We start from the raw sequence: 19,138 nt of genomic DNA on the forward strand, positions 1-19,138 counted from the left end.
ATCAAAGGTCATAAATATGAGTCAGTTGCCAAGCATCTGAATTTTGATCACGTGACCATGGGGGAGGATGCTGCAACGGTCATGTGTGAAAAATGGTCATAAGTCACTTTTTTCAGTGCAGTTGTAACTTTGAACAGTCACTAAATGAACTGTTGTAAGTCGAGGATTACCTGTACTCCAATGTTCCGTTGATCAGAGGCATCAGGTTGAGGGAAAGGTGTACCCAACCTGCACCAACTTGCACAGGAATGGCTGCACTCACGTTTGGAGAAGGTTGCTTGGCATATTTCATTTTCTGTCTTTTTGAGGCAAGGAGAGAACCAACCTAGAACTAAGGAGAAATTTTCTGACAGAACAATAAATTGGTGGAATAACTTGACTCCAGAAATTGTGGATGCTCCAGTACTGGAGGTTTTTAAGACAAGTTTGAATAGCTATTTGTCTGAAATGGCATAGGTTTTCCTGTTGAGCAGGGGGTTGGACTAGAAGACCTTTAAGGTCTCTTTCAACTCTGTATACAGTAATAGCATGGCTAAAATAGGTTGAGTTTACCTCAACAGGACAAAAAAAAACACCATTAAGTTTTGAATAGAGGTGAAAAGAGCTGAAAGATATTTTTTGGTTCTTTTCTAGTTAGGATGAAATTAGCTAACTTGTGTAATGACTATGTATGTGATAGAGTCTTCATCTCCTGCGGGGAAAAATAAATATTGTATAAGTTTTAGTTATATAGGAATGTGCCATTCTTTCATGAGAATAGGCTATTAAAACGTGGACTGAAGGGGATCTTAATTTCCAAAGTGATGATCCCACTCTTCTCTTTTTAATAGCATGCTGTCATTCTTGCTTGAGGGATGCATGGGATGGCATAGAAAAAAACAAATGATCTGGTAGTTTTTTTCTTCATGAAGTTTTGAGATGGCCTGTGGGTAGCTGAGTGATGTTCTACAGTCCTTTCTATGAGGAAGACACTAGAGAGGAAAGCTTTGTTGAAAATGTTAACCGTGTTGGTTACTTTAAGTCTCCTGATGTCACTTGAACTATTTTTTTTTTTTTGAAATAGTCTGGGATAGGTGTTTGCTGAATTCCACAGAAAGGGGCTTCTCAAAATGAGTCTCTGTGTGGGAAAGCCAAAGAAATATTGGATACAATTCTTTTGAGTGAGATGGAAAAATACCTGGATGTAATACAGTTCCTGCTACTGTGGTGGTGATGGTAGTTGTAGTTGTTCCTCCTTCTCTTCCTCTTCCTCCTCCTCACAATGAGAGGAGTATAGGCAGTCCTATGGACTTAACAGTTTGCTGAGGCGTGCTTCAAGTTACAGTGGCACTGAAAAAACTGACTTATGACTGTTTTTCACAGGTACGATCATTGCAGCAGCCCGATGGTCACATGAACAAAATTCAGACACTTGACAACTTACTCATGTTTACAATGGTTGCAAATGTCCCAGGGGTCATTTGATCACCTTTTGACAAGCAAAGCCAATGGGGAAGGCCAGATTCACTTAACTGTGTTACTAACTTAAACTGGTGATTCACTTAACAACTGTGGCAAGAAAGGTTGTAGAATCGGGCAAACCTCAACTGTCTTGCTTAGCAACAAATGTTGGGCTCAGCTATAGTCATATTTGTCTTTTGGGTATGGTAGAGTTGATAAAGAGTTGAAGATTCTTCTGGACTCTCATTATAGGGAATGTATTAAAAAAGTAAATATAATCTGTCTTAAATTTGGTAGGTTTCGAACATAGAAATCTGTTGGTCAAATTTGGAGTCTCCATAGATAACATGGGGAAAGGCGTTGCCACTATTTTCCTATGGGATACAGGAATTCTCTGTGGAATAAATTTATAATTGTGGATGTGTTTGAATTCCATTCTTGTAGTATGTCAGTGCAGTTTCCTTGTATAAAGAAGAAGAAAATACGAAGTGTCTAAAGTGGGATTGGAAGAAACAAATTGTCTATGCTAACCATTCTAGGGATCCTTTAAATAGGGGAGATTGAGGAATTTCCCCCACCTATCACAAGAGAGGGTTTTTAAAATAACTTTTAAAGATTTAGAAAGAAGTGATCCTAACAATATTAGGAGTGATATTGTTAGCCTATAAGAGAACTGGGGAACTATTTTTTCAGTCAACTTAATTTGTACTTATCTTTCTTTTAAGAAATATTGAAATTATATTAACTAGTCTCACCGACCAGTTTGCTCCCATAGAGAGGGACTCCTCAGGGTGCCGTCGGCCAAACAATGTCGACTGACGGCCCCCAGGGGGAGAGCCTTTTCTGTGGGGGCACCTACAATCTGGAACGGGCTTCCCCCGGAGTTACGAAACATCCAAGACTTACGCATTTTCCGCCGAGCCCTGAAAACATTTCTATTCCAACAAGCTGGTCTGGCCTAACTCTCCCTTTTTAATTGGCTTTTAAACTGTCTTTTAAATTGGGTTTTAAACCTCTTTAGATAAATTTGGATGTTTTTTAATCTTTGAGCCTAAATTACTTAATCTGTTTCTTAATAGTTTTTAACTTCTATATGTATTTGTATTTATTATGGCTGTTCACCACCCTGAGTCCTTCGGGAGTAGGGCGGTATACAAATATGAAAAATAAATAAATAAATAAAATAAATTTGCTTGGTCTTTTTTACTTTTGGGAGAGATGCAGGAAACTTTTCTGGGTCTCTGATTGTGGAAAGCTAAAAACTGCCTTGGAAGGAAAATAGGTGCTTAGATTGTTCCCCTCTCCTATTCCATGGAGACCCTCAATTAATCTCATATTTTCTGAGGAGAAATGTGACACATCTTATTTCATTTTCCTGTAATGGGTGGATCTATAGAGTTTATGCACAGAAACAGATACAGATTAGACTCTGCCATATGCTCAAGCAAATTTAGAAACTATCTATCTATCTGTCTATCTATCTATCTATCTATCTATCTATCTATCTATCTATCTGTATATACACACACACACACACACACACACACACACACACAAATATATATACACACACATGTATATGTGTGTGTGTGTGTTTAAATAGAGAGCAGATTTTATTTATCCTAAATAAGATTATTATTATTATTATTATTATTATTATTATTATTATTATTATTATTATTATTATTATTTTATTTCTATACCGCCCTTCTCCTGTGGGACTCAGGGCGGTGTACAGCCAAGATAAAACATTGCATATAAAAATTAAAAACAATTTAAAAAACAAATAATTTCGGCCCAAGATATTAAAAACAACCCAATTAAAATCAAATTCAATTAAAACTGAGAGGATGGGATCAAGCCAGCCCAGCTAGATGGAATAGGTGTGTCTTCAGGGCCCGACGAAAAGTCCGGAGGTCTGATATCATGCGTATCTCAGGGGGTAGGTCATTCCAGAGGGTGGGTGCTGCCACAGAGAAGGCTCTCCCCCTGGGGGTCGCCAGCCGACACTGTCTGGCCGACAGCACCCTGAGGAGGCCCTCTCTGTGCGAGCGAACCGGTCGGTGGGAGGCTATTGGCGGCAGAAGGCGGTCTCGCAGATAACACGGCCCTAAGCCATGGAGCGCTTTAAAGGTGGTCACCAACAGATCACAGACTTCTAAAAATGGAGGCAATCAATATTCTAAATAAGGAGGATGCTGAGTACCATACTGCATGTATAGGCTTACAATTGTTCACTTGAGTTGAAATGTTTTTGGTCAACTATTTTCCTTGTTAATGTAAGAAAAATTAAAATTAACATTTATGTTGGGTGAGGAGGAGGATGACAGACACCAAGGCAGGATTCAGAAAAACTTTTAGATGCACTTAAATTATTCAGACAAGATAGAACACTAATAGGGCATGGTTTATTTATTTAACTATCTGCAGCAGTCAAAATTAAATGTAATAATGCTCTGGATAATATAGATGTATTTTGTAAGTGTAATGTAACACTTTTAAGCTAAGTCATGGTTTAATATATCAGTTACCTGTTACCCAAGTAACAAATCATTATAAATCATGTATAGTAACTTATTTCTGACATGACGCAAAGCATATTATGACATTACACTATGTGAATCCATTCTCTTACTGACTGAGCAATCCAACCTTTTTTCCCCCCAACATTAATTCTTGTTAAAATGGGAATTGTTCCTGTGAATATGGAAGAAGAAACAATACAGCTTTTCTGAGTGATGATATAGATTCAATTGTTTAATTACAGACCCTGTGAAATGATTGGGGAGCAAGATGTTTTTACCGCCTTTGTTTATAATAGATTGGTTTAATTGTTGCTCATTTGGAAAATAGGCTTAAATTGATATTTTTTTTAAAAAATAATAGCCTTTTGCCCTAGATGTTCTAATGAAATGTACATTGTGTACAATGGTAGATTATGACTATTGAGGCTGTCTTTGGAAGTACCTCCTTGTTGCTTCCCCCAAATTAAAAATCTGATTTGCTTGTGTTTTGTAACAACAGTGAGAATATTTAGAGGCCACTCTTATTTGCTCAATGAATTTTTATGCCACTGTTTGGTGTGAAAGTACAGTCAATGGGAATAAGACATTCCCTATTCATAGGTTTACTATAAAAAAAACCCAGAACCCAAAAGAGGAAAAAAGGATGGGAAAGATGAAAAATATCAGTTCTAGGCACAAATTTTCAAAGTGAAATAAACTTCGTATTGCACAGCTAAAAAACATTGAGGGAGAGGGAGAGTTCAATAGAATAGGACTTTTAGCTGAGCAGAGGGAATGGCTGGTTTGTCCAATGTCTGTCTTCTGAATTCTGCTAGAAGGACTTGAGGCTTGTCTTTCTGAGAGGTAAAATCTATGCTCCCAAGTTGGGTTGCAAAATGCCAGAATTTTTAACTTGTCTAATGATCAACATAGTTGGGGTTTGTTTGTTTGCCAGATTCCAATTTTCTGACTTACCTGATCTTCAACCATTTAGGGTTATGTTTCTCCTCATTTCTAAGTGACATAAAAATTAAATCTCAGCCTAATTTTAGGCAGGAAGGATTTTGTAGACAATGTATGTATAGCAGTTTAGAAAGCATTTCTACTTCATTTCTAGGAATAATTAATAAAATACGTCTTTCCTTTGGAGTTTAAAAATGAATTGGTCAGCATTTCTTGGCCTAAATGTATATTCCAGATTTCATATCTCTTGCTCGTCTTGAAGAGGAAGGCCCATTCTTAGCATCCAGAGTTACATTTAGCCCTTGGAAACCTTAGATGAAGCTATCTGTGATCTCCAGAGTTTACCAAATTACTGTTTTTGATACGATAGAAAGTCAATATTATGAACATTATTAACTATATTGCTAGAATATAACCATGTTGCCTATATTTAATTGTAGTTCAGTTAAAAATAAATGAAATCAAACGTATCATTTGTTCTGGTCCCGCATCTGTTTTTGAAATGCGGTACCTGCTGGTTGATCCAACATTGCTTGTTGATATGAAATCCAATCAGAATTTCATCAAAAATATTTTACATACTTGATTTAGAAGTAACTCTCTCCCAGAGCCCCCCTTTTCTGGTACTGAGTTTTGGGTGAAACTTACCCAGATGTTTAGTTTTTGTAGGAACATTTGTAAATAGGTGATTTTACGTGTTTATAGGGTGTTGGTATCTCAACATGTTGAGTCAATGAACCTGAGCATCTTGTTTTAACAAAATACGTATTATTCATTAGTTTTGTATCCCATCTTTATTACTTTGTCAGTTATTCAAGATGGTGAACATACATAGTATTCCTTCCTTCTCTTATTTTCCCCACAACAACAACCTTATGAATTGGTTGGGCTAAGATAGTGTGACTGGCCGAAAGTTACCCAGCTGTTTTTCATGCCTAAGGCGGGACTAGGATTCAGAGTCTCCTGGTGATTGGCCCAAAGTCACCCAGCTGGCTTTCATGCCTAAAGTGGGACTAGAACTCAGTGTCTCCTGTAGTAGCCACTACACCAAACTTGACCCTATGTTACATTATTGTTGTGTTTTATTGTGTTGTACACACAAAGAGACAGACACGCAAAAAAGATGGTCAAGAGTTCTTGTGTACCATCTCCTGATGAAGAAAACAAAACAGAATGAGGGAGAGAGGGGTAAAGAGCAGCACAGTTTAAGAAATTATGCAGGGTTTTCTGAAATTCTGGCTTATAGCTTCATCTGAATGCAATTAGTTTGCCTCATCTGTCTTATTTGTAATATATATATCTGTGGAGGTGCAATAGTGCTTATGGTTTGCAAGCAAACAGGCCCCAGGTGTAATCTCTGACATTTTCATGTTTTTTTTTTTCCTAAAGCCATGATTAAGAAGAAAGTCATTTGTCAGAACTTTTGAAGGCTGGTTAAATCAGGTCATCTGGTTCAGATGGACAAAGGTGTGTCTTGGTATAAGGAACATATGCTAGCTAATTTACAAAAAATGGCAATTTAACTATAGGTAGTCTGACTCACAACTATTTGTTTAGCAGCCATTCAAAGTTACAATGTCACTGAAAAAAGTGACTTACAAGCGGTTCTCACATTTATGACTGTTGCAGCATCCCCATGGTCATTTTTGATCAACATTTGGCAACTGGCATGTATTTATGATGATTGCAGCATTGTGGAGTCACATGATTGCCATTTGTGACATTCACAGCTGGCTTCCAACAAACAAAGTCAATGAGGGACACTTAACAACTGTGGCAAAAAAAAGTTGTAAAGTTGAATGTGACTCCCTTAACAACAACCATCTTGCTTAGCAGTGGAAATTCTGCTCTCAACTGTGATCGTAAGTTGGGCTGTAGATAGCTGGATTGGCATGGTTTGGTTTAATAAAATGATATGTGGGTGATTTGGGAGAAAAACTGAGATTTCCTAGTAGAATTTATAGGTGGTAGAGGAAAACTATTTCTCCTGGCCCATATAAATATGCATATCAGTGAAACAGGAGTGTTAGCTGAGTTGATCGTTGACTGTCTAACTAAAATTATGCCACAATCGAGGTAGTCCTCGATTTACGACCAAAATTGAGGCCACAATGTATGTTACTAAGCAAGACATTTGTTAAGTGAGTTTTGCCCCATTTTACAATCTTTCTCGCCACAGTTGTTAAGTGAATCACTGCACTTGTTAAGTTAGTAACATGGTTATAAAGTGAGCCTGCCTTCCCCACTGATTTTGCTTGTTAGAATGTTGCAAAAGGAGATCACATAACCCCGGAACACTGCAACTGTCATAACTATGAGTCAATTGCTAAGTGTTTGAATTTTGTTCATGTGATCATGAGGAGGCTGCAATGGCTGTAAGGGTGAAAAATGGTCATAAGTCACTTTTTTCAGTAACGTTGTAACTTTGAACAGTCACTAACAGTCCTTGTTGTAAGTCAAGGACTGCCTGTGCTTCTGAGTCTTAACAGTTGAACATAATTGCTTTGTTCAATGGCACAGAGTTCCTGTGTGTACACTCAAATATTCAGAATGTTTGTTAAGGAGTGAGAGGAAAGTAATGCCACAAGGTTCCTGCCACTAAAAAGCATCCATATTTCCTGTCAAATATGTTTTGTGTGTGCATGCTAAGTACATATGGGTCATATATTGCTCTGATCCAAAGCTGTTGACTTTAATCCAAAATCCAACTTCCTCAAAGTGGACTTTTCAAAAGAATTTTATTACAGAGTTGGAGGTTACTTATAACCAACTGACTGGTACATGACGCATAAGGGAAATGATTGGTCTGTGACCTTTTTAAGAATGTGTGGATGTAGCTTGGAACAAAGTGACTAGTGTTCACGGAAGAGGATTAGTGTCTTGGGTCTGTGGCAGGGTGGATAAAAATCAATGATTTTTTTTAAAAAAATCAAAAAATCGGATTTTTTTGATTTAAATCGGATTTTTTAATTTAAATCAGATTTTTTTTATTTTTATTGAATTTATTTTAATAAAAAACTTGGGGTAAAAATCTATCATAAGATAGTTTTCTATTTAAGATACATAAATAATTTAGTTTATTCAGTATGAAATGGAGCTTAGTTATGTAGCACAAGGCTGTATATTCTGCAACACTGGGACTATCGGTGAGTCAACAGTGGGTCAAAGGAGTAGCAGAGATGACAGTTGCTCTTTAAAAATTATGATTTAAATTGAGTTGATTTAAATCAAGTCTTTTTACTAGTGATTTAAATCATGATTTAAATCATGATTTAAATCGACTCAATTTAAATCAAATCCACCCTGGTCTGTGGAACCATTACATATCTTATCTCTACTACCACAGACTTTTCCAAACTTCGAATTTTGACACACGAGGTTCATAGAGAATTCTTTCGTGAATCACAGGATTGGATTTTTTTTAAAAAAAACTGAACAGTTCTACAATTTCTTGTATGAAAGATAGATGATGAATATAGCTTGAGTTAAATTTCAGGCATTCCAGGTTTGAAAGGTTCTAACAATGATAGTCTCTTTGCTTAGATGCCATAGAGTGTAGTCTGATTTTATAAAATTTGTTTTGTTTTAGTAGCATGGTGTTTGTGCAAACCCAACCAAATGTAGTTGATTCACTAAACCAGGCCTGAATAATCTGTACATCCATGTAGCGCTCAGTCCACCTTTTGCACTCTCCAAAATTGTGCTCCTGAAATTTGATGGCAAATTGCTCATTTTTGCAACTGTTTTGCTTTTATTTTTACTGATGCAATACTCAAAATCGATGTCCCGAGTCTCTGGCAAGTTAAAAGCAGTTATTTTGAATGAATTGCCTCCCAACATCCCAAAAATAATTTCCAAAAAGGTTGCAGATTTGTTCCTGCCCATGTGGGCTCTGGAGCCTTCCTGTTCCCCAAGAGAACAGGAAAAAAAATGTACAGCTGAAGAAAAAATATCACTATCTTTGTATTAAACCATGGTAAAAATGTAAAAGAGAATCTGGAATTGAGATTTGGCTGTGTGTACTCTTTGGAGCTGTGGAAGTCCCAAAGGTGTTGCAGATTGGCTGTTTATGTCATTAAGGTCACGATTTTTTGCTTCCTTGCACTAAATTATAGTTTTGGTTTAAGCCTCCATTTAATTTTCAAACTGTGGTTTTAAGGGAGGTTATAGCAAACAAACTGTAATTTGAAATTTGCTTACCTAAGTTTCAGTTAGGCAAAAACTGAAGTTAAAACCTTGCGAAGTCTCTTCATAGTTATGATCATAGGGAAGACAGGAGTGCTTCTATATAAGTTTAAGGTCTTCCTGGACTCATTTCTTATACAGGTAGTCCTCGACTTACAACAGTTCATTTAGTGACCAAAGTTACAACAGCACTGAAAAATGTGACTTCTGACTGTTTTTCAAAGTTACGACCTTTGCAGTATCCCCATGATCCTGTGATCAAAATTCAGGTGCTTAGCAGTTCGTTCATATTTATGACGGTTGCAGTGTCCCAGGGTCACGTGATCCCCTTTTGCAAACTTCTGACAAGCAAAGACAATGGGGAAGCCAGATTCACTTAATTGGGTTACTAACTTAACAACTGCAGTGATTTGCTTAACAACTGTAGCAAGAAAGGTCATAAAATGGGGCAAAACTCACTTAACAAATGTCTCATTTAACAACAGACATGTTGGGCTCAATTGTGGTTGTAAGTCGAGGACTACCTGTACTGAATTGGGCCACAAAGCTTCAGGGGCTTGTGGGCCATCTGCAATTCAGTGGCATCTCTTCATCATCCTTGAGGTTGGGTAATTTTAGATTGAAATGCCCTCTTTTTCTCTGCATCTTGAATTTTGCAACAGATTCACCGTTTAGGTGCAGGATTTGAGATGTAGAACAAGGATGTGTTGGCCTGGAGATAGCAGCCATTAGCAGTTTCTGCATCTTTCCAAACTAGCAGAACTTGAGAAAAACAAATTTTGTGTCACCAGGTAGTTTTCCAGGAATATGTTAAATGCACCATCCTCATCCTGCACTGAATTCATGAACTCTTTGAACATTTTCCCTTAAAAACAGTCAAGGATGCTACCACTCGTCTGGAGATCTTTTAGAGAACATTTACTGTCATCCTTACTCCTAGTACACAGTTATGGAGATATATGACTATTCCCAATAGAAAATCAGGAGAGGAATGTAGGAGTTGTATGTTTTCCATTCCTTTCTGCACATAAGATGGTGAATATATCACATGGGGATATGGAGTAAGGTAAATTAACATTCAGTTTCAGTACATGTAGTCCTTGACTTCAAACAGTCCATTTAGTGACTGTTCGTAGTTACAATGGTACTGAAAAAAAATATTTTATGATCATTTTTCACACTTATGACTGTTGCAGCATCCCCTTGGTCACGCGATCAAAATTCAGATGCTTGGCAGCTGACTCATATTTATGACGGTTGCAGTGTCCCCTGGGTCATGTGATCCCATTTTGTGACCTTCTGACAAGCAAAGTCAATGGGGAAGCCAGATTCACTTAACAACTGTGTTACTAACTTAACAAATGCAGTGATTCACTTAACAAATGTGGCAAGAAAGGTCAAAATGGGGAAACTCATTTTATAAATGTCTCATTTAGCAACAGAAATTTTTGGTTCAATTGTAGTTGTAAGTTGAGGACTACCTATATTGCTTTACGCTCAAGAGACAGAAGGTGGAAAGCCAAGGCCGCCTGCAATCTTGCTGCAGGTGAATAAGAATTTCATATCCAGTAAGCCCAGTGCAAAAATTTTCAAAACATTAATGATGATTGGTTACTTCCACAGCAGACAAGAGATCAGATTTTCTTCAACTTGGTATTTCCAGGTGTGTTAGACCAGGAGTCTCCAATCTTGGCAACTTTAAGATTTGTGGATTTCAACTCTGGGAGTTGAAGTCCACAAGTCTTAAAGTTGCCAAAGTTGGAGACCCCTGTGTTAGAATACAGGTGCCAACTCCCCCTTGGCTAGTATGTTGACATGCTACATCTTAGAAGCCTTTATTTTTAGTATATTTACATGACAGCTCATCTATGGAAGGCAGCAAAGAAGAGAAAACAAAATCAATTTCCCAATCCATTTAATTAGGTTGAAACCCATAAAGAATCACATTAACAACATGTCAAGGACAGCTGCATCCAAGTCAGAATTCCATTAACACTCTGGCCCCACCCTGAGAAAATCTTCTCAGTCTTCAGGAAGGCCAGCATGGGAGGGGGGTGGGGTGGGAGAGGGCAGGATGGTAACAAGACAGGTAGCACAATACAGGTAGTCCTCAACTTATGACCAAAATTGACCCTAACATTTATGTTGCTAAATGATAATGTTATTAAGTGAGTTTTGTCCCCTTTTTCTCGCTGCATTTATTAAGTGAATCCCTGCAGTTGCTCAGTTAATAACATGGTTATTAAGTGAATCTGGCTTCCCCATTGACTTCGCTTGTCAGAAAGTTGCAAAAGGTGATCACTGCTGGGGCATAGAAGTGGTCATAATTATGAACCAGTTGCCATCATAAATGTGACTCAGTTGTCAAGCATCCAAATGTAAGTCAAATGACCATGGGGATGCTGCAATGGTTCTAAGTGTGAAAAATGGTCATATCTCACTTTTTTTAGCGCTGTTGTAACTTCAAATGGTCACTAAGCAAACTATTGTAAATTGAGGACTACCTATAGAGAATAATGTTTCCTGGAACCCACTATGTGACATTCTTCACTGATAGGATCCGAAACTTGCTCATTCATCTGGGATAGGCAGTAACTATCATTGTGACTCTAGAAGGACCCTAGATTGCATACTATCTCTCTGAGAGTACTACTCCATCCAGAGTCGGTGATGGAAAAATACTAGTTATAAATTCCACAGTTATTTAGTCTTGTCAAGGTTGAGCTGAAGTCAATTTTTCCCCATCCAGAACCCAAATATTTGGGCATTGGGAAAGCATTTAGATGGGATCATTTAGTGACCTGCGGCAGAGATAGTAATGATACCTAACCTGATGTTAATGGGTTATGTCACCCAATAGCTTTATATAGATCAGTGGCCCCCAATCTTTTGGGCACCAGGAATTGGTTCCGTGGTTTTTCCGTGGACCGGAGGGGGCGTGGTTTCACATGCTGCCTCGCAGATGGCTGTTGGCTGCTGGCTTGCTGTGCCCCTGTGCCGGTCCACGGTCCGTGAGTTCGGAACCCCTGAGGTAGATGATAAATAGAGGTGGGAAAGAGTAGAATCCTGTGAAATTGATAAGGTACACGCAACTTGTTGGTTGTCTGCTTCTACTGTATATATTTGTTCAAAAGTCCCGTTGAGTTCAATAAGCTTATTTTTGGGTGGGAGTTAAATATTAGATATATTTAAATCAAGGTTCTTCATTTTTTTTTTAAAAAAAATAGTCATTGGTTACTAAAATAAATCTTGGAGTGGCTGTGGTCCCCTGCCACTATGTTAGATTATAATTTAACTGTTGTCTGGCTGTGACAAAGGGGTCAAATATTCATTAGAATTGCCTTTACTCTTAAGAGAAATCAGTATAGCAGTCCTTGGTGGGACTCCAAAGATGGAGGGGAGACCTGGGACTTGCTTGTTCAGAGCTGTGATAATTTAAATAAAAGTTACACCATGTTAATTTAAAACTAAAATAAAATGTCTTTGAAGTTGAAATTGATTTTTGGTGCAATGTGGAAATGCCTGTTTTGTTTCTGGCCAGTCTGGAAGTGATTACTGCTGCCTTCTTCTGAGATGCTTTGATTTTTACAAAATTTTAAGAAAATGAAAATGGTGGTGACAGTCAGAAAATGCTGGTTGTTGATCTATTATGCATTTATTTTATTGATAGATTGGTTTGATTTTTTATCCTGCCCTTATTACTTTGTAAGTAACTCAGGGCAGTGAACTTACATAATACTCCTTCCTTTTCCTATTTTCCCCACGAAAAACCCTGTGAAATGGGTTGGCCCAAAGTCACCCATCCGGCTTTCATGCCTCAGGCAGGACTAGAACTCCCAGTCTCCTGGTTTCTAGGACAGCACCTTAGACATTAGGCCAAACTGGCTCTCTAATCCTTGCATAATAAACACTACTATACTGTAAATTTTCTTCTGTATAACAGTTTTTCAAACTTCCTTTTATTACAGCTTCCGATCAAAACCAGCCAGCAGAATACTCACACCAAAGTCAGCACGGAACATAACAAGGAATGTCTCATCAACATTTCCAAGTATAAGTTCTCTCTGGTTATCAGTGGCCTCACAAATATCTTAAAAAATGTTAACAACATGGTAAGTGATGTTTTCTCATTGACTTAGTCTTCTTTGGATGTGGAGCAACAGAAAGATTTTTTTTTAAGTCTACATAGGTAGATAAATATTTATTGTGTTGTTCTATCTTTAACGAGAATTGGATGCCTATTATAATTTGCAGCTCTGAGAAAATACAACACATTCATTTCCTATCTGTAAAGTTACATGACAAAGATCCTCCCACCCATCAAGACAAGTTAAATACAGATCAATTCTATCCTTAGTAAAACCAGGATAAATCACATTGTTCATGTCTGTATAATGGAACTTTACATAAAGCAAAAAAGCAAAAAACTCATAAAGTGTAATTTGACATAAAACATTGGAGACCTGAAGTGTATGTGACATAGAATAAGATGGCTGCGATTTGTGATTAAAACCAGTGTAAATGGTTATTTGATGTATTATTATTATTATTTAAATATTTTATTAGATTATAGAATAAGATACAAAAATACAAAAGCAAATAGGAAAACACAGTGAGGTGGGGGGGAGAGGAAAGAGAAATGGGGAGGGAAAAAAGAAGAAAAAAATTGTTGATTTCCGACTCCTCTGTTGCAGTAAAATAAAGAATTAACATCGAACCTCAACTTTTTACTTTTCCATAATAATATAAACTAGTCATTTCTACAAAAACAAATCCGTGTAATCAGTAAAACCCAAAATCAAAGTTTCATTTTTTTCCCACCTCAAGCACGAAGTCCAGAAGTGGTCTCCATGTGGCAACAAAAAAGTACTTTTCTTTGATCAAAACAGTCAATTTAGGCATTTCTGCCAACTCCATCAGCTTCTATAGCCTTGGTGGAAAAATGGTTAAATATTTGATTCTGTAACAAGTGTTTCTTTTGGGAAAAGAACTGCTTGTGTATATGAAATATATGTCTTATTTTGTCATCCTGTCTCTGTCCATTCCTGAGGAAAAATACTTGATTTTAACTGAAATTAGGGTCTTCTTGCTGGGAACAGTAGGTCTCTCTAGACTTTGGCATTTAATGTTAGGGGAATAATAGCACCATGTTTTGAAGGTTACATAAGGATCTAGTGTGTGTTAGTTTGTCGGAGGATTGGAATGGGACAGGACAGAAGAGAAACCATAATATGCTCTTGAAAAGAAATAACATTTAAAGGCTACAGGCCCATCTGTATTGTAACTTCTGTAATCTCGCATCTCATAATAAGTTTCTAACACCCCCTCATTAGGAAACTTCCTGGATAACCAGAAGAATTTTATGTAAAACACTGGCAGACAAAGATGCTAAAACAACACAAAGTTGTCATTAAATTTTCTTTCGCAGTCTGCAGAAATTGTACTTTGGGATTGGTTACTGATTATTGTGCAGAGGATAGATTGTTCTTACTTTATTTTGCTTTATATTTTATCTTATTGTTTTTATTGTGTTATGTTTGAAGGATCTATGAAGTGTAATAAAGTTGCTCGTTCAAAAGCTATAGAGCAGGGGTGTCAAACTCAAGGCCCGTGGGCCATATCCAGCCCATGGAGTGCTTAAATCTAGCCCGGAGGGCCACCCTGGGAACACCGAAGGACCGGCCCATGGTGCCTCTGCCGGCGAAAACAGAGCTTGGGAGACTGTGATGGTCTCCTGTAACCCTCTACCAGCAAAAACGGAGCTCAGGTGAGCTCCGTTTTCGCTGGCAGAGGTTTGAAGGAGGCTATCACAGCCTCCCGGGCTCCGTTTTTGCTGGCAGAGGCACTGTGGGCCGCCACAGGCGCCCCCGACACAAGTGACATCGAGCTGGCCATGTTCACCTGGCCCCCAAGGTCAAACACAACCCTGATGCGGCCCTTAATGACATCAAGTTTGCTATAGAGGGTATTAGGGAAATTATGTTCTTTTCGAAGTAGCATCCTGATCAGGTGGGTGACAGTATAAGTCAACTTCGTTACTAAAACCTTTTAATGTTTTTTTTTTCTTATAGAGAATATTTAGTGAAGCTGCTGAAAAGAACTTGTATCTTTCTCAGTTGATTATTTTGGATACACTGGAAAAGTGTCTCGCTGGGGTGAGTAGCCTGTTTAATTTTCTTAACAAAATTTTTACATAGACACCAGTTAGCTTATGCAAATAATGTTTTTTTTATTGTTTTAGTACAACATTGGCCAACTAGGTGCCCTCCAGATATGTTTGGCTGTGACTTCTAAAGTGCATTTCTGTGAATGCTGAGAATTGTAATTGAATTGTGGGAATTCTGAGAATTGTAGCTGAACAAATCCGGAGGTTACTTTTAGTAACTTGCAATCTTGTTGCGTTGTTGCTTTCCTGAAGTTGAAGTACAAAGTTGCTTGTAAAAAGTGAGGATTTTAAAATATGGAACAAAAATCTGTTAAATAAATAAACAAATCTGCTATATACCTCAGCTTAGTTGTGAAGCATTGTGGATTTATTTTCAGTGTCTGTGTGGCTCGGCTCTACATGGGTTTTCTTATGCCCTTTAAATGGAATAATTTTTTCCTTTGTGTGTGTGTGTGTGTGTGTGTAAATTGGGAATCGACACTTCAAGCCTCTGATATGCCTCAGATGGATACAAAAAAATTACACTTGACTAGTATTAGAGAAACTTCGAACTGACAATGCTCCCAGATAGTATTACCAAAATTTATTTGAATTGTAGCTGCCTGTGCTGACAGAGCGTGATAGGTATTGTAATACGGTAGTCCTTGAATTGCAACCGTTGGTTTAGCAACTGTTCTAATTTACAGTGGCACTGAAAAAAGTGACTTACAATGGTCCTCACACATATAACTGTTGCAGCATCTCCACAGTCACATGATCACAATTCAGGGTGCATGACAATGGGCGTGTACCATGTTTTCCCGAAAATAAGACCCTGTCTTATATTTTTTTGAACCCTGAAATAAGCGCTTGGCCTTATTGCCATGCACTCAAAAGCCCGATTGGGCTTATTATCAGGGGATGTCTTATTTGGGGGAAACAGGGTATTTATGATGGTTGCAGAGTCATGTGATTGCAATTTTTGATCTCCTTGGCCAGTTTCCGACAAAGTCAGTGGGGGCAGCTGCATTTGCTTAATGACCTCATGATTCACTTAACAATTAGATGATTCACTTCATTGCGGCAAAAAGGTCATAAAATCGGACATGACTTCTTAACAACTACTCTACTTAGCGGTGGAAATTCCAGATCCAATTCTGATTGTAAATCGAGGGTCACGTGTACCGTAGTAATGTATCAGGAGCACTCCAGTGTAGCGATAGCAAAATAAGTTTAGTGTTCCCCTTTGACTTTCTGCTTTTATTTCGGGTTGATTCAGTTCTACATTATAATCGTGAAACATCTGTCCCATTGCTAAAGATGACTTTTGCAGGTGCTTCTTAATTTATATTTCTTTGGTTTGTTAAACTTCCAGAGGGAATGTCATCTTGTACTTTCTGGGGGTGGGTGGTAGGTGAAGAATCCAATTTTTATTTGGTTCTGTTCTCGGAGACAGTCAGCTCTCACTCCCCTCACCCCCACCCTTGTTACTTTGGGAATGTCACTTATCGGTTAGTGTCTTGTATGAAACAAACTCTAAAGTTAAACCTGGGTTTTGTGAAATTGAAGAATATATGTTTATTCCTGAAGGTTTCCTCAATGCAGTTCCAAGTTTAATGTAATCAGATCTTCCATAAGCTGCCTGTGATTCTCCACAAATGGTTTTGAAAGATTGATTTCCAAACCATGGCAGACAAAAGACTCGGGTTATTTGACACTTATATAAACAACATTCTACATTACCTCTTTCTGATCTCATTGTATATGTTGGACACAACTTCCCATCATTCCCTTGTGAAGTGAATTCTAGCCCAACACATCTGGAGCATTCATATTTGGGTAAATGTCTTCCCAGTGGCGCTGAAGATGAGGCACTGAAGAGAACAGATGCAGAGAGGCTGAGTATCACTAATGATTCTTATTGCTTTGCTGCCAAAAATCCAGAATCTGAACCCAAGCCCATCTACCCTCCTTACAGGAACGTCACCATCGTCATAAACTACTAGTAGGGAAGGATATGTAGGTTGGCATGGCTGCATGTCAAAGCACCTGGAGTAGGTTGGTCCAGTTGAGAATATTTGCACATTGATTAAACTGGCAGTAAGAATCAGGTGACCTGTATTGGCTCTGTTCTGATGGTCTAGAGCAACCTTGGCAACTTTAGGACTTGTGGACTTCAACTCCTAGAATTCCCCAGCCAGAATACTGGGGGAAAAATAATAATAATAATAATAATAATAATAATAATAATAATAATAATAATAATAATAATAATAATAATAATAATTTTATTTCTATACCGCCCTTCTCCCGAAGGACTCAGGGCAGTGTACAGCCTATTAAAAGCACAAGACAAACATCAATTAAAATAATTTAAAATTATTAAATAATTCAGCTCAATTAAAAACCCCAGAAATTTAAAACACCCAATTTAAAATTATTATGTTGATAGCCCGGCCTGGCGGAACAACAGGGTCTTGAGTGCACAGCTAAATACCCGGAGGTTGGAGATCTTACGCATTTCCGGGGGCAGTTCATTCCACAGGGCTGGGGCTCTCACAGAGAAGGCCCTCCCCCTGGGTGTCGCCAGCCGACATAACTTGGCCGATGGCACCCTGAGGAGACCCTCTCTGTGGGAGCAAACTGGCCGGAGGGAGGCTATTGGTGGCAGAAGTCGGTCTTGAAGGTACCCGGGCCCTATGCCATGGAGCGCTTTAGAGGTGGTGACCAACACCTTGAATCGCACCCGGAAGGCTGCTGGGAGACAGTGCAGCTCATGCAGGAGGGGTGTCATGTGGGCACAATGAGTTGCGCCCATAACCACCCGCACGGCCGCATTCTGGACCAGTTGGAGCCTCTTGAGTGCTCTTCAAGGGGAGCCCCATGTAGAGAGCATTACAATAGTCCAGCCAGGAGGTGACAAGGGTGTGAGTGACCGTGCGCAAGGCATCCTGGTCCAGAAAGGGCTGCAATTTGTAAACAAATTGAAGTTTACAAGTCTTAAAAGTTGCCAAGGTTGGACACCCTTGGTCTAGAGTTTCTTCTGGGTGTAGGCTCTGCTTTCCTTTTTCCTTTGTGAAGTCTGCTCTTTCTTTACCATCAGGTGACTGCTAAGCCCCACTTTATCCTGATGTTGCTTCCAGTCTTATGAGGCCAACTATTTTGACACTAAGGAGACCCTGGAAGAATTCATTGTTTCCCACAGATAAAGAAAACAAATCCTTCATTTGGCTTATTGAAAGCCCATTAGCTGAACATTTAGGTATAGAATTTTATACTGAATCCTAGATAGATTTCATTGGCCAGGAAGAACCAAGGAGGTCAGCCAATATTGTTGGACTTGTCCTGAATGACAACTACTTAGAAGTTGTCAAAACCCACAGCTGTGTTAATTACAGAAAATCAAGAAAAAAAAGGAAATCAAAACTGCTGATGCAATATTATTTAAACTGAAAGGATGAAAGGAACTGGTTCAGTATATACAGATAGTTCTCTAATTCCAACCATTTGTTTAGTGACCGAAGTTACAATGGAAAAGGTGACTTAACGACCGTTGCAGCATCCCCATGTGATGTGACCATCACATGACCAAAATTCAAAAGCTTGGCAACTGGCATGTATTCATATGCTTGGCAACTCACATGATCACATTTTACAATCCTCTGGTAAGCAAAGTCAATGGGGAAGCCAGATTCATTTAACAACCATGTTACTAACTGAACCACAGTGATTCACTTAACAACTGTGGCAAGAAAGATTGTAAATTGGGGCAAAACTCACTTAATTCACTTGCTTGGCAAAGGAAATTTTGGGCTCAATTTGTGATCATAAGTCAAGAACTACCGGTAATGCCTTTTTTCAAGCCTTCAAAAGTTTGTTGGCAAGTAGTTCTTCACTGTTT

The 19,138-nt window shown here is 38.4% G+C and overlaps 1 protein-coding gene across 6 annotated transcripts in view; it reads left to right on the plus strand.

Annotated features, from left to right (window-relative positions):
- The window catches only part of NF1 (neurofibromin 1), a 233,596-nt gene that overhangs the window by 1,767 nt on the left and 212,691 nt on the right, over positions 1 to 19,138 (plus strand). For all 6 annotated transcript variants that reach the window (XM_060693204.2, XM_060693205.2, XM_060693206.2 and 3 more), the window contains exons 2-3: positions 13,061 to 13,204; positions 15,164 to 15,247. In XM_060693204.2, the coding sequence (XP_060549187.2) occupies positions 13,061 to 13,204; positions 15,164 to 15,247 (228 nt within the window). The remainder of the gene's footprint in view (positions 1 to 13,060; positions 13,205 to 15,163; positions 15,248 to 19,138) is intronic.

This window comes from Pantherophis guttatus, chromosome 1 (genome assembly GCF_059756535.1).
Source record: "Pantherophis guttatus breed Tessera chromosome 1, ASM5975653v1, whole genome shotgun sequence".
NCBI classification, from domain to species: Eukaryota; Metazoa; Chordata; class Lepidosauria; order Squamata; family Colubridae; genus Pantherophis; species Pantherophis guttatus.